The following is an 18,204-nucleotide window of genomic DNA, read 5'->3' as shown; positions in this document are numbered from 1 at the left end:
AGCTAATTATTGTAAGAAAGTTGGACATAATTTGGTATGAGAATTTGAAGTTTGTGTGATAAAATAATTCTTTCATGCTTATTAAGTCAGCTAGTACCCAAAAGCTCATTCTCCAGTATGGTTCATTCAGTGTTTCTGAGTATTTTTTTGCATAAACCTTTATGCTTTCCGTAAAAAGTCATTGCATTTCTCTCCATTCAATTTTTTACACTTTTTCTGTAGAACAAAAATTACCTCTCTGTACTTACCAGTTAGGTTTGCTCACAGTTACTTTTGACATTATATGAGAGGATATTTAATGTATGAGTTGAAGCTTTGCACTAGAATTATTCTACCTGTGGCTTTGAATCATCAAGCAACTTTCTATAAATTAAATACGTAAGTAAAATGGCAGCTTGGTTCAAAGAATACACTGTAAAATTCCTTATACATCTGTTTAAAGTAATCTAATATTTCCCCCCTGCTCCGAGTCCGTTTTACAAAGACGATAATGTTAAAAATGCTATGGGAAATTACTAGGTAAGCCCCAACCTTGTCATGGGTGGATGAGATATTTCCTTTGTACTTGTCTCTCCCTGGCTGCCTGGCCAAGTTATAAATTTGTCCTGGGGAAGCGTTCGGTGATGGTCAGTCAGAGGGAGAGCAGCGTTCTCACTGTGCTGTCCCAAAATGCAAATACTTCGGTATAAAATGGGTAATAAGCTCTTTTAAGTTATTTAATAACAACAGTTGAAATTGCTTTTCCTTTGAGTTTCATTAGTGTGTGTTGAGTGAAATACTTCTATGAGGATTTTACTGTGCCTGTCTTTGCAAGAATGTCTCAGCTGCCTAAACAGCTGTAAAAATAAAAATACCACTCGCTGGCTATTAAAACTCTTAGCAGCAAATCCTCCCAGTCACTTCGGGCATGCTGAGCTTAACCAGGAGATGTTTTTGCAAAATATTTAAATAAGTAATTAGAAAGGTAGGTGATAAATGATGATCTGAAAGTATAAAATCTTATTATATTGGTAGGTTATGTCTAGCTCTGTGATTAAAAGATGTAGGATGTAATTAGGAGGATGTTCCTCGCTTTAAAAGCTTAACGAATGTTCAGTATATTGCTCATTCATGTGGAAAAAGAGCTTGTGACCTGCAAACATTTTCACATATGAATAATTTTACGCAGGCGCTTTAGCTCCACTTATTTCACTTGGATTCTTCACCCCTGTTAACGTATGCGTAACAGTTTGCAGGATCATTGACTGAACAGATGAGTTAGTAATGCCAAGTAACTAAATAAAGCAAGTGTCTTCAGGTACCTGTGGGCCTGGGAAGCCATTCTAACTGTCTGGGGGGCTTGGGGCCTGCATTTAGAAAATATGTGGGTCTCAGTGCAAATATTTGTAATTGCCAGTTCAAGAAAGTGCACTGTAAACTTGAAATATCCTATAGAATAACATAATTTGTAGTGAGCGTGGTGTAAAGTTGTTTGCTACTCTACAGAATGAATAAATTGTGTTTGAAGAATTTTGTCATATTTTGGGTATATAATGTATAGCATATGTAATTTGTGGCAAAGACCTTGGATTGTTTCGGATATGGCGTAGCAGTAATTGCCTAGGAAACAGTAGTATTTCTAGTACTTGTAGTAAAAAGATGGAATGTATTGATCTAGTGGATTGCAATTAAGTATCAAAAAACCCTACGAGGATGAAGAGGGGACTGGAGCATCTGTCCCATGAGGAAAGGCTGAGGGATCTGGGCTTGTTTAGCCTGAAGAAGAGAAGGCTGAGAGGGGACCTAATAAATGCCTATAAATATCTGAAGGGTGGGTGTCAGGAGGATGGGGCCAAACTCTTTTCAGTGGTGCCCAGCGACAGGACAAGGGGCAACAGGCACAAACTGAAGCATAGGAAGTTCCGTCTGAACATGAGGAAGAACTTCTTCATTCTGAGGGTGACAGAGCACTGGAACAGGCTGCCCAGGGAGGTGGTGGAGTCTCCTTCTCTGGAGATATTCAAGACCCGCCTGGACGCGGTCCTGTGCAGCCTGCTGTAGGTGACCCTGCTTCGGCAGGGGGGTTGGACTAGATGACCCACAGAGGCCCCTTCCAACTCCTACCATTCTGTGATTCTGTGAAAGGGCATTGTTATGGTGCATTTAGGGCAGTAGCATGTTCTAGCAATGTGGAAGTCCTGTTACATCCTCTCGAGTGTTTCTGACTTCTGCCATTTATTTGGTGGAGAAGAATCATGCTGGCTGCTGCACCTCATACACTAAACAATGCAAATTGTGCATTTACTGGGAAGAACTCAATTTTTGTCAGTGTGTCATTCTGAATTGAATATATTTCAATTCCAGTCCTAGACTCCACCAGGTTAGATTTAAATTGTGTAAAAATTTCATGGAAAGTCTTAACCTTTTTCCATAAAACATAGGATGGGAGAAAATGAAAATCAGTTTTTATTCATTTGCCTCCTCTTGTGGGAAGGATAAGCTCTTTGACCTAAACAGAAGGGGTTTTATTGTTTTGTGGGGGTTTTTTTTGCATTGTGTATACCTTGGGAATGAGGTGCTGATTGTTTTGTGCGGTTCTACCACCAAGACAGCTAAGCCACTGACCAAGGCTCTAATCCCAATAGCTACAAGTTAATGCTGTTGCTGTAAATGTTTGTTGGAGTGGTTGTGTTCTAAACTCGATAAAGAGAATTTAACAAGCAATACCAGTCTTGCATTGGGTGGTTAAGGTTTGTTCTGTTCATTGGTGAAGCTAGCCGAAACGAAATTTGAAGACAATCTTCAAACCCTTGCAGGAGTGAGAACTTAACTGTATCAGACAGCCACTGCTAAGAGAGCTGGTGGTGTCTTAAGCAATGCAACTAATGAAGCTCAAAAAAGATGTAAAATAAGTAAGAAATAAATTATTCTTGAGTCTGTATAAAAGTCTTCAATGTATAACGGGTTTATGTTATGTAAATGAAGAGCAACGAGACCCTCTGTAAAATCTGAGATGGATAAACATGTCACTTGACATCTCCTGACAGCCACAAAATATTGAAGCTGGAGAAGTTAGTTTCAGTTCTCCTTCTTGGAAATTGGAGAACCTTTTAAATTCGCTGTGAATATTTCATAAGCAGTAATGTTATTCTACCTGTAAGCAGTTCATTGCAGTGTAAGTGAAGTACAAAAGGTACAACTCCCCAAAAATAGTGCATACGGATTTTAAAAACGACATCCAGCTCATAGCACGAGTCTGTCTTGAATTTCCAGTCAAATCCTCTTTCAGAGTGTTTACAACTCCCAGAGGTACAAGTGACAACGAAGACAACCTTATCCTCATTTGTTTTGCTTGTCTAATTATGCACAGTCCTTTCTGTGAAATGGAAGTAATGAGCTTAACAGAGTAAATTGGTTACTTTTTAATATAAAGAAATTGCAAGTGATCTGGAAAAATATGCAACATAAACATTTTTCACTGTCTTGAATTAAAACATCCTTTCAGTGTCATGAGTTTCATCAGCTAATGATGTGCCAGGAGCAGAACACGCAAATACCTATCTGCAATGAAAGTCAACAGGTTATCCAGGATTACAGAAAAATAACATCCAGGATGCTCTAGATACTGCTTTTTCAGGAAAAAAAGGGCATTTAATATTTCAATTGACTCATGGATTCTTTACTTCCACATGACAGAAAAAGAACCTGTATTAACAGCCTCGCGAGACTACTGCCAATGTGCAGCCACCCATAGTTGCTATAGTGACCTGACATCATCTCATAGGATTGCAGTTATGGCCATAGCACCAAAAATTCTATCCTGCCTGAAGAAAGCAGGTTCAGAAATACTTTATTTAGTATATAGGAATGTTTGCATTCCTACATGTCTGTGTTACTTCCACTTATATTATTTTCATTTTACAGTGCTTGCAATTTAAACATCTTTTTGTTCAAATTCCTTGAACATTTATTGGGAAACCATGCAAGTATAGGGTATATAGTAGAAATATGTTTCCTAGAAGTGTGTGTGTGTCATATAGCAGGAATTTATATTAACTGTCACCCTCCTCCCCACCCAATCCTATGTGTTTCTTTTGATGAAGACAACATTTAATGCACACACACACTCCCTTTTTTTAGTAAAGATATTAATGCAGAGAATTCATCTATCAAACTGCTCTTTTAATTTGAGATGAGTATCATAATGCAACAGCTCACAGACAATTTTAAAAAGATTTAAGTATTGAAGTATTTAAATATTAAAATAGGTTTAAGTATTGCTCTTGAAATGTTGCATTGTGTTGTATTTCTGGATTCTAGAAGTGCTGTGGTCAGAAATATAGTCACTGCTAATAGAGTCAATGCTTGTAGTTAAAAATAGCTGAAGTAAATTCTTATTTTAGTATGATGGATTTAAAAGGGATGTGAATTATCTGGAAATAATTTTCTTCATTTTATATTACAATACTTTGTCTTTTATACAGTAAATTTGACTTCATCTATAAATATTGCTTTATGTGATTCAGTTCTATAAAGACAATATTTACCGTTAATTGCTTTTTAGTGGTAACAAGCCAACAAATTACACAGAACAGACTTTTTTCCCCTAAGGGCTTCTTTACTTTTTGATTGCTGATGTATTTTGTAAGTAAAAATATTATACGTCTGGCAATCATAAGAGAAATAATTTTAGCAGTGAACTATTTCACTGTATTTGACAAGATATTAGTTATGTAAATTCAAAGAACTGGTAACAAATGAAATTAATCATTCCAAGCTGTGCTAAATTATAAAAGGATTGTTTTAAAGTGATCTCAGAAAGGAGAAAACTCTTTCATAGAAGTTAAACATTACAACATATAACTGCAGAGTTCTCTGAGGAAAAATTGTATCACTATTGTAACTCTCAGGAAGAGATCTATAAAAGTATTTTAAGACGAATATGGCTAAGCCGTTGGAAAAAAGTGCTCCCTCTAGAAAAAGTTATATATATCTCTCTCAACTTGAAAATATCTCATGGGTGTATAGTACTTACGTAGCTCATAGAAGTGACTGTTCATAAGAGTGTAACAGATCTATATTGTCAAAGCAAATTCTGTTTAAAATTTGTAGCATTTGGTGCTTGCAGCTGTCAAAGAAGGTACAGTACTGCAGTTGTGAGACATGAAGCTGCAGATGCTTGACTTTTCTGTTATTGAATGTAAACTATTCAGATTAGACTTTTTTTTTTAAAGCAGAAACCAAAGAAAAAGATTAGTAATCTGTATTTAGTGTCAGCTTTATTGCATGAAATCCACCTTTTATAGAATGGGTTTTGATCAGCTACCTCTTTGGAAAGCTTCTTTCAAAAATCTTTATTTAAGCTTTGACATAAAAAATAGTGTTTGTTGTAAATGAGCTCATCATGTTTTAACCTGTAGTAGGACTCATCTCGTTCTTACAATAATGGGTAATTTACAGTTGAAAATCCATATGGGGAAGTAATAGATAATGCAAGTGTAACAGTCATCTGCAAAGTGATGTGGAATAAGTTTTTGTAACTGTTTGAGCCCCACACTTTGTGACAACTGCATAAGCAAATCAGAATAAAAATATCAGAACAGAAAGTGAAACTCTAGTGTGATGTTTTCTCTCTGAAAAGTTCTTTGAATATCTATGTGTTTTTTAAATTTTATAATCTCTAGATGAGATGGCAAATTTCAGAGTTCTATCTGACAGAAACCACAATTGAATGAAATGTTTGCAACTAGTCACGGAGTTCGTGGGTCTCAATTTTGTAGTTATTATCAGCAGAAAAATAAGTAGTCTTGCATAAAAAAATGTTCCTACAGTTTGCCTTGTGTAATGGTCCTTAACCTTATGTTTAGCTGCCTTTTTATTGTAATGGCTATAATGCCAAAAGAAATATTAAAATTTCTGTCAAACTCTGCCTATTCATGTTAGTCTTTAAAATAGACTTTTTGTCATCCTACAGAAAGTAAATTCCTGTACTGAAAAAAGGAGTTCAGTAAAAAATCAGTATTCTCATATAACAGCTCTGTAGTCATGTGATATTCTTGTAGCTCTTAATGGTTTTGGGTACCTGCAAAGCTGCAAAGTAAGAATAGCATGGGAGAGACCCCTGGGACATAAAATGTTGCAGAAATAATTGATTTTTAAAGGAAAGTTTTCTCACCTTAAATACAGAGTAGTAGAATTTAAAAATAAAATTTATTTTACTGATTTTAATCCATGTCAGTCAGAGGGGAAAAATGAAATAGATCTAAAAGATATGGAAGTAAGGAGAGTAAGATAATTAAGGGGAGAAGTATCAGTTCGGAATTGTCTGAAATAGTCTCATTTGCTGGTACTTACCCAAGTGTTTGCATATGGAGGTTTGTTTACTCTGAATATAGAATGATAGAGATTCCCTTCAGAGGAAGGAAGGTCTGGAGCAAGAAACTCCTGAATTATTTTCTTATTGGCCAGATGCCTAAAAGCACTTCCCCTAAACTGCGGACCAGATGATTGCTTCATTTTTCTATACGTTGCAGAAGGATGAGTAATGTTTTCTGTAAGTAATGCCCAATAATGGATTTGTTTTCTTATTTTATCCTTTTTGTACAATTGTGTATCGCTCTAAATGCCTGCAGTTCTCAGTTGTACAAGTTTTTAAGAGTTTTACACTGAGAACCCTGATTTAGCAATGAGTACCTGAATCTCTGATAAGAGTAAATATACACTTGAATAAAGCTAAAAGAAACTTGGATAAAGTTTTCCATGTTAGCATACTAGAATATTATAATTTGAGGAAATAGGGGGAGTGTACCCAGTACTAGAGTATACATTTCAAATCCGATCATGCAACATCTGGTCAGTCCTTGGTTTTAGCATCTATTCTAAAAATCAAGGCATGAGATTGTTTTCAAGTGGTGTGTGTGATACATTTGACTGATTGCTATGAATTTCAAGACCAGATTTTTTTAGTGGGACCTGTGCTTTTAAGTCATTTTGAAAAGTCTTCCTAAATGTGTATTAGGCATCAAATGTCAAGATGAAATAAGGTGACCACTTAAAATGCCTTTAGAGTATAGAATAATGTATTTTCCAGGAGACTTTGAGTGAAATTCCGGCAAATTAAGGTAATTGGCAAAGGTCGTATTGAATAACCAAGGCCAGAATTTGACCTCTATAGTTAGGAAGCAGAAAGAACAATGATTTATATTTTGTCTGAATTTTTTTAATTTAAGACAATTTGGATGTATTAGACTAATAACTGTATCTGTTCCCTGGTAAGCATTTTATTTTTCTAACAAAACAATAATTTTTTTACTTCAGTTGAATTCTGGAAATTGGTGCATATTCTACTAAATAGAGTTTTTCATACTGATTTTCAAAACTGAATTTAAGACATTTTACACCGAATCAGAAAGCTCATGCCTACTACTTTACTTCCCAAACCATTTAATTTTTAAGTTTTTTTCCTAAGGTATTTCCTTGAAAGATGTCAGATTTTTTGAATAGTCTCTCTGAAATATACAGAGACTTACTGAAGGCTGTAAGCTTGCATTCCCGTGTTGTGCAAGAGCACTTTGGGCCAGTACCAGCCCTTATGTGCCCAAGTAGCATGGAGTATATCCACTCAACTCAAAATTTTGATATTCTGTCACACTCTTAAATACTGTAGTAGACTTATTCTGATAAACTGGTACAATGGATGTCTGCTAACTAATCTTAAAGAGATGGATGTTGTGTATTTAATATTATGAGTCATGTTTCTCTACAGTGTAGCTGCACAGGTGCAAAAAATCTGGCAGAGCAGTATGTACAGCAGATGCGGCAGTGTCATGTTCAGGACGAGGTGAACTCTTGTGTCTTCTACAGTCTAACTTTTAACAGCAACTGTGAACAAGAGTCCATATGAGATAGGCTGTTTGATGGGCTGATCACTGGAATTCAGTGCTCTTCAAGCTCAAAAGGGTAGATGAGTTAGAAATATATCTATAGTCTATACATATTTTTTTAATGTTAGTATGTAAATCTTGCTAATACTATGATTATTTGACATGTAATGCTGTCTAATGGAGCATATAATCTCATTTCCTCAGACTACAGTTATTAAGTTAATGCCATTGAGCAGGCAGTTTCATATTCTGTAACTTTGTGAAAACGTTTAGTTTGATTTGGATTTAAAGCAGAATATATTGTCCCATAAATTAGAATTGATTCCAGAAATAAATCAAACCCCCATGAACTGATAAATTTTATTTGTTGCATTTTAAACAAAACTGTCTCCAAACCTAATTACAGTTCATTATAAGAAAAGACCTCAGTCCTACAAAAGACTTGCTGCATACCTAGATGTATCCAAAGCACGGCTGGTAAAGCAGTATCTTCTATCAAACCACCTTAGCTGTTTGTAAAAAAAAAAAAAAAAAAAAAAAAGACATGGTTTCCCTCTAAATCATCTGAAGATATTTCCTTAAGCTTGTTTTCTATGACTGCTTTTGTGTATAATGTGTGAGTTTGTGATTTTTTTTTTTTTTTGAGGACCAGATCCTTAGCATATGGCAGGAGTATCACTGTGATTCTGTGAGTAAATCTAGCTATCCTGCTGTGAGCATGGTAAAAGTCATAAAAACATTAGCTTTATTATGTTTTGAATGAGAACTGTGATGCCAGGGTCAAGTATTGGTCAATCTCTTAGCAAGATCCAAGAGTCTGGTCTCTTTACAATACTTCTACATTGTAAAGTGAAAGTGCATGTTCTTGACTGTTCTCAAATACCTGATTCTGATGATAACTTTATATTCCACCTTCTGGATTATGATTTTACTTCCACTCTATTAAAAAAAAGATCTTAAAAGCTTTTATTTGCAATTTGGTCTTATCAATATTCTTGCAAATATTGTCAGTAAATCTGTAAATTAAATAATGTCCACTGAAACATCTTCGTTTTGCTAGGTCTGCAGCATTTCTGTTGTTACTGTGGTCATTGACATTGAGAGGCTCACTCCAGTAAGTTCCGTAACCAACACATCACCTGACCCAGACCTGCATCTGTAAAATGTGTGCATCAGTAATCTAACAATCCTCTGCATAAGAACACATACATGTGTGTAGGATTTACCTATGACTGTAGGTATGGCTGGTAAGGTAAAAAGTACGGTGTAAGGTGATCTTACAGTGGGAAGATGGACTAGATGATCTTTGGTGGTCCCTTCCAACCCAGACCATTCTATGATGGTACTCTAAAAACTGTAAGCAGTTTATTCAGTGTATTGATACACAAATTTTATCAGTTTTCTGGGAAAATTACTTTTTCTGATAGAAACTATTACAATGTGAAATTCTGTATGTGACAGTATTACAGTCAGAGCCACTTGGGTGTGAACCTTTGTGAAAGAAATCGTGTTGGCTTCAGTCAGAGAATGTGTAAGTAGACTGGTTGTTTGGGTCTGGTTTTTCTGCCTCTGAAGTATTTTACTCATACAGTGCAATAATTTAGTTAAAAATCTGCACACACACACCCTTACCTCCAGAAAAATAATAGTAAGAGTAATTTTGTGTATATACATATACATACACGCAGAGGGTAGCTCATATGGAAGAGTTAATCATTTTTCTTGGGTTGTGATTCTTGGATGGTATCTGAGAATACAACACTGCTTCACTCTCTGAATTCCTCGCTGAGGCAAAGGAATCCTCATGACTCTCTGGAAGCGAGAACCTGGGAAGGGGTGCTTGTAACACCTGTTTTGGGTCCTCCCTGAGGAAAAAAAAAGTTAGGTGGAGTTTTTGAAAGTCTCTTATGACTTAATTTTTATTCTGAATTAAATGTAATAGCAATAGCATTAATAATTATGCAGTAAATATGTTCACTGAAACTAAGGAACTTTCTCTCCTAGCTTCATTTGGGATGAGCTGCTATCACAGAGATGGTTATGATGTAAACCAAAGGTCTCTCTTAGGTATTGGTCCTGTGACAGGAGCTCTGAAGCAGCAATGCAGGACTGGATGGCTGTGGGTCTAGAGTACGCTTGTATGTTTTGGTGTAATGCAATTGCACAGGTGGTCTGGGCAGGCCAGTTTTGGAATGGTCTGAAAGCGATTGCTTTGTCTTATTGGGCAGTCACAGCATGGGAACTAAGGACTCCTTGGTATCAAGAATATCCTTGCCAGCAGGTTGGGGTAGAACATCATGATGTAGCTCATGGACAGGTAAAGGATTTAATACACTGTACTTCCCAGCGTTTTGTACTAATGTGAATCTATCACTTTAGAAAGAAAAGCAAAGGAGCACTGAAAATAGGGCTCAAAAAATCTTTATATTGTTTGCATATTTTTTTACCTCAGACCTATTCAGACTTTGAAGTTTTCTAGGTGAATTAGTTTGCTATTAAATGTAATGACACTGTATACAATAATACAACCTCCTGGGCTTCTTAATTCCACCTGTCTTCCAGAAATATGCCACTTCACAATGCACCGAAGTGATAGCTGGAGCAAAAGTTTATAATCTCAGTGTGTTACGAGTCCCTTCTATGCTGCCAAATACTGTGTTGTAGAGAAAGCAGAGTAAGTTAGAGTTAGGCTGCCATGGACTGAAAGGCAACATGCTTTCAAAACAGTTCATCAGTCTGAGAAAATACTTAGCACTTCGCTTCAGAAAAGCATAGCTCTTTGGGCGCTTTCCATGTGGGCCTGGTGGAAAAGGACTGGTAGATAATCCTTCACCTTCCATTTTGCTGAGCCAAGTACAGAGGAAGTTGGCCAGGACGTCTCAGCTGCTGCAGTCCATAAAGGAGAGGCCAGGAGGAAACATGTTTTGTCTTTTCACTTGTCTGCTCTGGAAAGCAAATACATATGCTAAAAATATGGGGAGAAAGGGAGCTGATGATTAGCATCGACATCAGTTTGATCTGGCTAAGTTATTTCTGCATCTACTTCTTGTGGATTTTCATGGTCCGTGCCATCACTCTGGTACTTGAGAGCAGGAAGACTGAAACCCCGCTAGTGATTTGGTTATTAAAGCTGGTATTTAGATGTATTTCCACATGTTACCTTCAGAATAATATGGTGCATTTGTAGTATTTTGTGCCCTACTAGGTTGAGTAAGGAGACTCTCACAGTCATTACCAAATCTGATCTCTGAACAGAACACAAGTTGTGGGGTTTTGTGTAGAGCATGGATTTGACTCAAGGGTTGGAGATATGCAAATCCACTTGAGTTGAAATTTGTAATTTCCAGAACTGCTTAATGCTTCTCAGATAGAGTCTTAATCTAAGGGATCAAAGAAGTTTGAATATAGTGTTCATGTATCCAACAAATAATATACACTTTTAGATTATGTAATTTTTCTGTATGTTTAAAAGTGGTACAGGAAAGAAACTCTTACTCCTTTGTTCCTGAAATATTTGTTTCTTGTCTGGATGTATAGCAGATGTACTAAATATAACCTGTCTATGATTTAATGCAGCACACGTGTAGGAAATGAAAATAACATTAATACATGTTGTTATTTTAATATGGACCTTTAGGCAAAAGGAAGCACTGTTCTGGTCTGGACTGGTTACGCTGTGGTTTAAATAAGAGGTTTGAGTTTCCAGGACTGTCAGTTTGGCAAAGTTTATTCGACCTCAATTTGTGATGCAAGACTCCTGAAAATAATGGCCTCACTAACATTTGTTCTGTATTTCTGTTAATAGGAGGAATGCTTTTTGAATTTAGAAGCTCCTATTTCAAGAGTGTGTGGCTATGACACTCCTTTCCCTCACATCTTTGAGCCTTTCTACATCCCAGACAAATGGAAATGCTATGATGCTCTTCGAAGAATGATTAACTACTGAGCAGTAGCACAGGTGAGAAATGGTGTCTTACACCGACAGTTTGCCTGTAAGGATTCTGACAGAGCGGTTACAAGGTTTGGAGCTAAAGTACTACTCTCTTATTTATTTATAACAAGAATTGCCTCTTATGGCTTAGAGCCTTCAGTCTTAAAGGCATCAGAATGTTTTTAAGCAGTGCCATTGAAGTCAGTGTTTAAAATCAATTACCTTGCTTAATTAATCTGAAAATGAAATGTCTTGTATCCTGAGAAGTGAAAGGAATGTAAAGTGAAAGGTGAAAGGAATAGTAATGCACAGACTACATTTTCACCCGTATTAGAACACTTACGATTATTTCATAGGCAGCATATTGTTACGTGTTATAATTTTTCACTCTTCAGGGTGGCCTGTGATCCTGTGAGGTACTAAAGCGGCCCAATTTACACTGAATATAGGCACTGCATCGCAAACATACACAGAGCATTGAAAATAAGTGACGTACCTGTAGCATCTGACAGTTCTGTTCAAATAAAATAAGGCTTACACTTAATATTTATTCTAAAAATAATTTTTCTTTATAATCTTTTATGTAATTTGGCCATGCTTGAAGATTTCTGTTTGCAGAGCCCTTCAGGCACTGAGTCTGTGAAGTAATATAGATTTCTATCACTTGCCTATTAATCACAGTCTGTAACATCTTTTCTCTGTGTTTCATTGTAATATAATTCCACGTAGCATTAGACTGTGCAGTCTTGTGATCATGACACGTTGCATACCAAATTGAGACAAATCTACCGGACTTGACTCCAGGTGGACGGGCCACCTTTACTTAACCCGGAAAAGGAACATATATAAATCTTATATACTGGGAACTGATATTGTACGTTGCTGTGGGAGAAATTCTGGTGTTTAATGACCAGAGATTGATAGTTAGGAAATGTGTCGACGTACGGTAGTTTTCGACATTGAGTCGTGATGGGTCTTGTACATCAGAACTCAGAGGAAACGAAGCAGACAGCTGGCCTGCTTTTCTGTGGAAGAGGGAGCTCCTGGAGCAGGTGGGCAGAGGGTTTTAGCTGTGGACACCACGGAGGGGAGGGCCCAGGGGGGCCCCAAGTCAGCCCTACCCTCTTGTGGCCACTCTGCCTATACGTTAAGCTGCAAATTAAATTTAGGGCCAGGGATGGAAGATTGGCAATACCTTAATGTTAATCATCTCGTTTGTATGGATACTTACTTGTAGGACGACTTTTTGCATTTCGCTGTCTCTGTTTCCCTCAGTAGCTGATAGTGGAGTTGCTGTGTGGGAAAGGGGAACGCTACCGGTGAAGCAGTGTCTCTGAAAAATAGTGTAGTTCCACTTACACTGTTTCTCCAATAACACCCGTTATTGACATACCAGAGTATTTCCTTGGGCTTAAAATGGAAGAATGTTGTGATCTGTTTTGTAGAGTATGTGGTAGATGCTGTCTTTTTCACGACAGTTGTCCTTGCCTTTTACCCGAGTTGAACTAAATGTATTGAACATTTATTTTTCTTTTTTGTTTGGCACCTCTGTAATACAGTCAGTGAGGCTGTCCTACAGAGAACTTCTTTCAGATGAGTGACTGGGCCATGCTAGGTAGCCTCTAATGAATTCCTTTCCAAAGGAAACCGAAGGACCAAATATTCTTACCTGTGTGTAAGCAGAGGGGGACAAACCGATGACATCTGATGGTTCAGAGAGGTAGTTTAAGCCCCATTCCTCCATAGCATGGTAAATTGAGGGAAATGTGAGAAGAAAATAGCAGGTTCTAGGACTGCAGTGAGTTTGCACACAATCTGGTTTCCACGCTGGAAGTGCACACTAAACCTTGCTGTGAAGGCGATGTGTACTAAAACTTGGAAAAGTTGTCTGCATTCATATTTATGTTTCTCCTGTGGGCTGCACCATGCACAAATATCAGAAGAGGTTAGTAGCCACCTGAAAACGTGGATTTAGCATATCTAGGAGCTGCTTTATTAGGGGCTGTCTGGTAAACAGTGTAAAGACACAGAAAACTGCTTTCTGGTTTGCCTAAAAACGTCCTGATGGTGGGGCCCATAACACCATGTCTTTTGGTTGGTGTGACTAGTTAGTAGGGTTACAGAATGAGCTGCTCAAAGGTTTTTCTAAGAGGGAACCTTAATGTGCCTTGTTGTAAGGCACATTTCAGAGCAGTATTCCCTTAATTTTCTGTGTGCTGTACTAGGTAATTGGTCTTATGAGCTTGGCACAACAGTTACAGGACATCTCCATCCTGCAATCTACTCCGCAGAGTTTGCATATAAGGTAGCGCACTCATGTTTCTGAGAAATGGAAGGATTATTTTACATTTGCTGCTTTTTGTACCCAAAGTAACATTTATCAGTGACATTACTTGCCACCGGTCTGGACTGATGAGGTTAATAAGTTCCAAACCACCTCGCGTGTGGGGAGACAGGGATATCTTTTCTAAGAAATGGTGTTACAGTCAGTGTGGATTTGAGCACAGCCACAGTCCTCGGGATGTTAGAAAAGTTGGGCCCCTTCCCATCCTGCTGCTGGAGAGACAGAGGAGCTACCAGTTCCCCGTGGTGAGGAGCGATGTAGGGCTGGCTTTTGAGTTACAGAAATGACCAAGCTGGCGAAGTTGTTGCTTTGCTTATGCTTGAAGTAGTTTCTGTTACGTGTGGCATGGCTGACTACCTTCTTTTCCCCTCTTAATCAGCAACTTATTGGAAGTTGCTTCTTTGTTTGCTTTTAGGCAGGTTGTGGGGGAAAAACCCCACCTAGTAATAGTTGTCAAATATATCAATGGTATGTATCAGATTGTCCTTTCTAACGTGGCCCGAGATCTCTGTAGTTTGACTGCAGAGCTGCCTGCGACTTTATTTCGTGAAGTCTGCAGTGATGTGGTTCCCTGCCCTTGTTACTGGATGACACCAAGCTGTATAATGTTTCGTGGTCTACCACTGTCTGAAGTCCCCTTGAGTCCTGGAAAGGCGTTCCGTATTAAAGCATTGGGGATGCTAACTCCAAACTTATTTTTAGCAGTTAGGGGATGCTTTTCTTTATGTTATTGGCTTGTTGATATCTTTCAGTCCTTACTCACACAAGTAAGTATTTCTTACTTAATAAAGAATAAATGCGTATCTTCTTTAAAAAACCAACCAAACAGCCAACCCAAACCCTCTCAGAAACATGTTTAGCTGTGTGTACAAATATACCTCATACCCTGCAAGGTGCCTGAATTAACTTGCTACAGTGTGTCTGAGTATAATGCAGGGTCTTCAGCCAGATTCTACAGTCAATCATTTCTAAACTTAGCCTTATTATCTTAATGTACATTTGGCTTTATTCAACCTGTGTTGACAGTGTCTCACACATATATAATTGCCTATCTTGAGGTCGACAGTACAGACAGTTTTCCTGCTCAGTGTTTGACAATGCATACTGTATACATCAACGATGACAGAGGCAAGAGCAAAATCTGTATCTTTCAGCAGCTCTTAGTTATTAAAATTTATAGCTATGTTAGCTATAAGAGAAATAGCTTCCAGGTAAGCAGCTGTGTTCCAGATAACTCTTTGTAATTGGAAAAAAGATAAAGAGAAAAGAAGCCATGAAATTAGGGTGGATGTGCATTTCCTGGATAGCTGGAATGGTGTCTGGCTGCTCACTGGAGGAGGGGAAAAAAATAAAAAAAAAAAAGAAGAAACATAAGAAAACAGCCACATATTTTATAAAATATACTCTTGTAATACAGAAATATATTGAGGAGTGGCTGTAGCACAGAAATGTCAAATGGCCAAGTGCTTTTCTGTTGCCTTTTGCAGCTTTTTCTACCACATTCACATATTCTGTTTTCATGTAAAATTCTGAATTTTAAAGCTGTCCCAACCAGGTGAGAGTTTACCTCCATGGGGGTGTGTGTGCATATATAGAGACACCGTTACTGTTACAAATTTAGTCTCTAAAAATACAAGAGTTATCACACTGAACTTCATTATGGAACTGTTTTATGGAAAGTTTAATCTTGGTGCTTAAAGATTAGATGATGTTAGGGGATGATGGGAGGTTGGTTTAAAATTATTTTTCTTTCGAAGTATGTATCTGAAGTTATATTTCAGTATCAAATATAGTTTGCTCAGAAGAGGTGCTCCTTTTGGGAGAGACTTGCCAGTGACAGCATTGCTTTCCCTTTCTCCACCAGTAAGTTGTGCTGGGAAAGAGGAAGGGACCTGGTAGATACTTCGGTTACTGACTGTCTGTTCTTTGCACTCCTGGGCTGCCTACAGCTTAACTTGAGGCACAGGAGAAACATAATTCCTCTCCTTGTTTGATAAATAAAATATGAGAGACTGTGGAAGATCATTTCTTTTTAACCTGAGGCTAACAACTAGGCTTTTTTCAACACAGAATCCCAAATGTGGCAGGCTAGACTGCCTGTCGTTTATAATGCACTGTCTGTAACCCACTAGAATAAACAACCTCCAGAGGCTTGAGTAGGACACAACGTTCCTGGTTTATAATGTTTTCCTGCTGGATAGCAAAAATTATGCAAATGGCCAGTGAATCATGTCTTATTCACAAGCAGTGAGGAATCCAAGTATAAGATAACACTCTACCAGTGCTGTGCATTAGCCTGTTAAGATGGCTGTTGTAAGTCTACGCTTGCATTCAAACCTTGCTGAGAATTCGTGCAAGATCAGGAGTAATGAAATTATCTTTAAAAAACCCTATAAATAGGAAAAGTATCAACTATAGTTTTTTTTTTTACAAGACCCCTCTTCACTGTAAAAGCAGATTGATAGTGTATCTATTAGAGCTTTGAAAGAACACTTTGCTTAACATGCTTGAGTGGGATGGAAGACACTTCATCACAAAGTTCTTGCATGAATGGTGGTAATTGGCACTGTCTTGACACTAGGTATCAGTTGCAGCATTTCTGATTTCTGCGTGTCTACCTTGGCAGCTTTAAAAATGGAACATAGTTTTTAATACCGAATAAGTAATTATTTTGTTACAGTTCGTGCACCTTGAGGGTAAGAGGACATTATAAATTTAAAAAGTAAGATTACCATGGAGGGCACTGTATGTTTAAGTTGTGGACATTATTTTCAGCCTTAAGATTTGTAATTTATTTTGTCATCTTCTTCTGCAGAGATGAGAAGAACGACAGGGTAATACAGAAACTGCCTTCAAAACTCTTGACACTTTACTCACATCTTTTGGGTTTGGAATTCACATAGCAGACTGTTTTCTCTGAACTCAACTATCAATACTCATCTTGGCTATTCTTTGGAAAGTTCAAATCCTCCTTAATTATGAAATCAGTGATGGGCAGGTGATTGCTATAATAAGTAGTTTCAGATGTATTTAAAAATATTCCAGATGTTGTACTAATGTTACACATTGCCACGCTTCACTAGGTTACATCTCTAAACCTCACTGTGTAAATATTAGAAGCAGGATTTTATTCAATAAAACATATTGTGCACATGTTGTCTCTTGGTTTTGTTATTGTTTTGGGAAAACCCAAAGAAGTTATTTGAATGTGACCGTATTTTCAACCAAATGAGCCTTAGACAGCCAGACCAGCTTGTGTGTCTGGTCTAACTGAGACCTCCTTTAACCAGTGTCATTAGCTGTCTTTCAGCTGAGTGGCTTCATGTAAAATAGTCCCAAATACTGATTTCCTTTCTGCAGGGGAAAGGAAAACTCCATTTTTCTTGAGAAGGGAGGAGAGATTTTTATTTTTGCTTGTTGCTGTAGGTGAGAGGCTCAATTGGTACATCTTTGCGGCAAAATCTTTGTTGGATTATTTTTGCTCTAGGTATGGAATGTGTCTGCTGCTAAGCACTTGTGCGAAAGGTGCCAATTTGTTGAGAAAAGGTAACAGTACCCTGACAGACTCATGCTAGTGGTGGGAGAAGCGGCAGCTCACATATCATTTTCAGTTGGTGAGGACACAGAGGTACAAAATTACCCAAAAGACTCTACTGTAAAATTGAACCTGAATGTTTATTTTTCCTATGCTAATACAAAGGGCACTGAACATAGCCCTAAGTGTAAAAAGGAGTCCAGCCTTTCAGACTGAGAGCTTCTGAGTTCAGTGGAGGTTTGCTTAACTTTTAATAGTGTCCTTCTTTTCCGTATGACAAGCCAAGGACACAGCAAAGATGCAAAAAATTATCCTCTCTTGTCCTACATTCCAGGACTGCTCAAAGAGCAGCAGATCTTCCAGCACAGTAGTTTCAAAGCTTTTTACTGGATTCCTTTGGTACCAGCTCTGCTCATTTTTCCACCACCTAAATTAAGTGTGAATTCAGCAGTTCCCAGTCTTTTTGGTTGCTTTGCTCTCTGTACAAATCAATCTCATGCTGCGTTGCTTCTTATTAGATGGGGGAGGAGGG

The 18,204-nt window shown here is 37.7% G+C and overlaps 1 protein-coding gene across 1 annotated transcript in view; it reads left to right on the top strand.

Annotated features, from left to right (window-relative positions):
• Window positions 1-17,290, top strand: part of BCKDHB (branched chain keto acid dehydrogenase E1 subunit beta) — a 132,723-nt gene extending 115,433 nt beyond the window's left edge. The window contains exons 10-11 of the mRNA XM_075414461.1: window positions 11,668-11,820; window positions 16,953-17,290. Of these exons, the coding sequence (XP_075270576.1) occupies window positions 11,668-11,808 (141 nt within the window). The 3' untranslated portion in view covers window positions 11,809-11,820; window positions 16,953-17,290. The remainder of the gene's footprint in view (window positions 1-11,667; window positions 11,821-16,952) is intronic.
• Window positions 17,291-18,204: the final 914 nt, after the last annotated feature.

The sequence above is a fragment of the Opisthocomus hoazin genome, chromosome 2 (assembly GCF_030867145.1).
Source record: "Opisthocomus hoazin isolate bOpiHoa1 chromosome 2, bOpiHoa1.hap1, whole genome shotgun sequence".
NCBI classification, from domain to species: domain Eukaryota; kingdom Metazoa; phylum Chordata; class Aves; order Opisthocomiformes; family Opisthocomidae; genus Opisthocomus; species Opisthocomus hoazin.
This window is presented reverse-complemented; position numbering and strand designations above follow the sequence as displayed.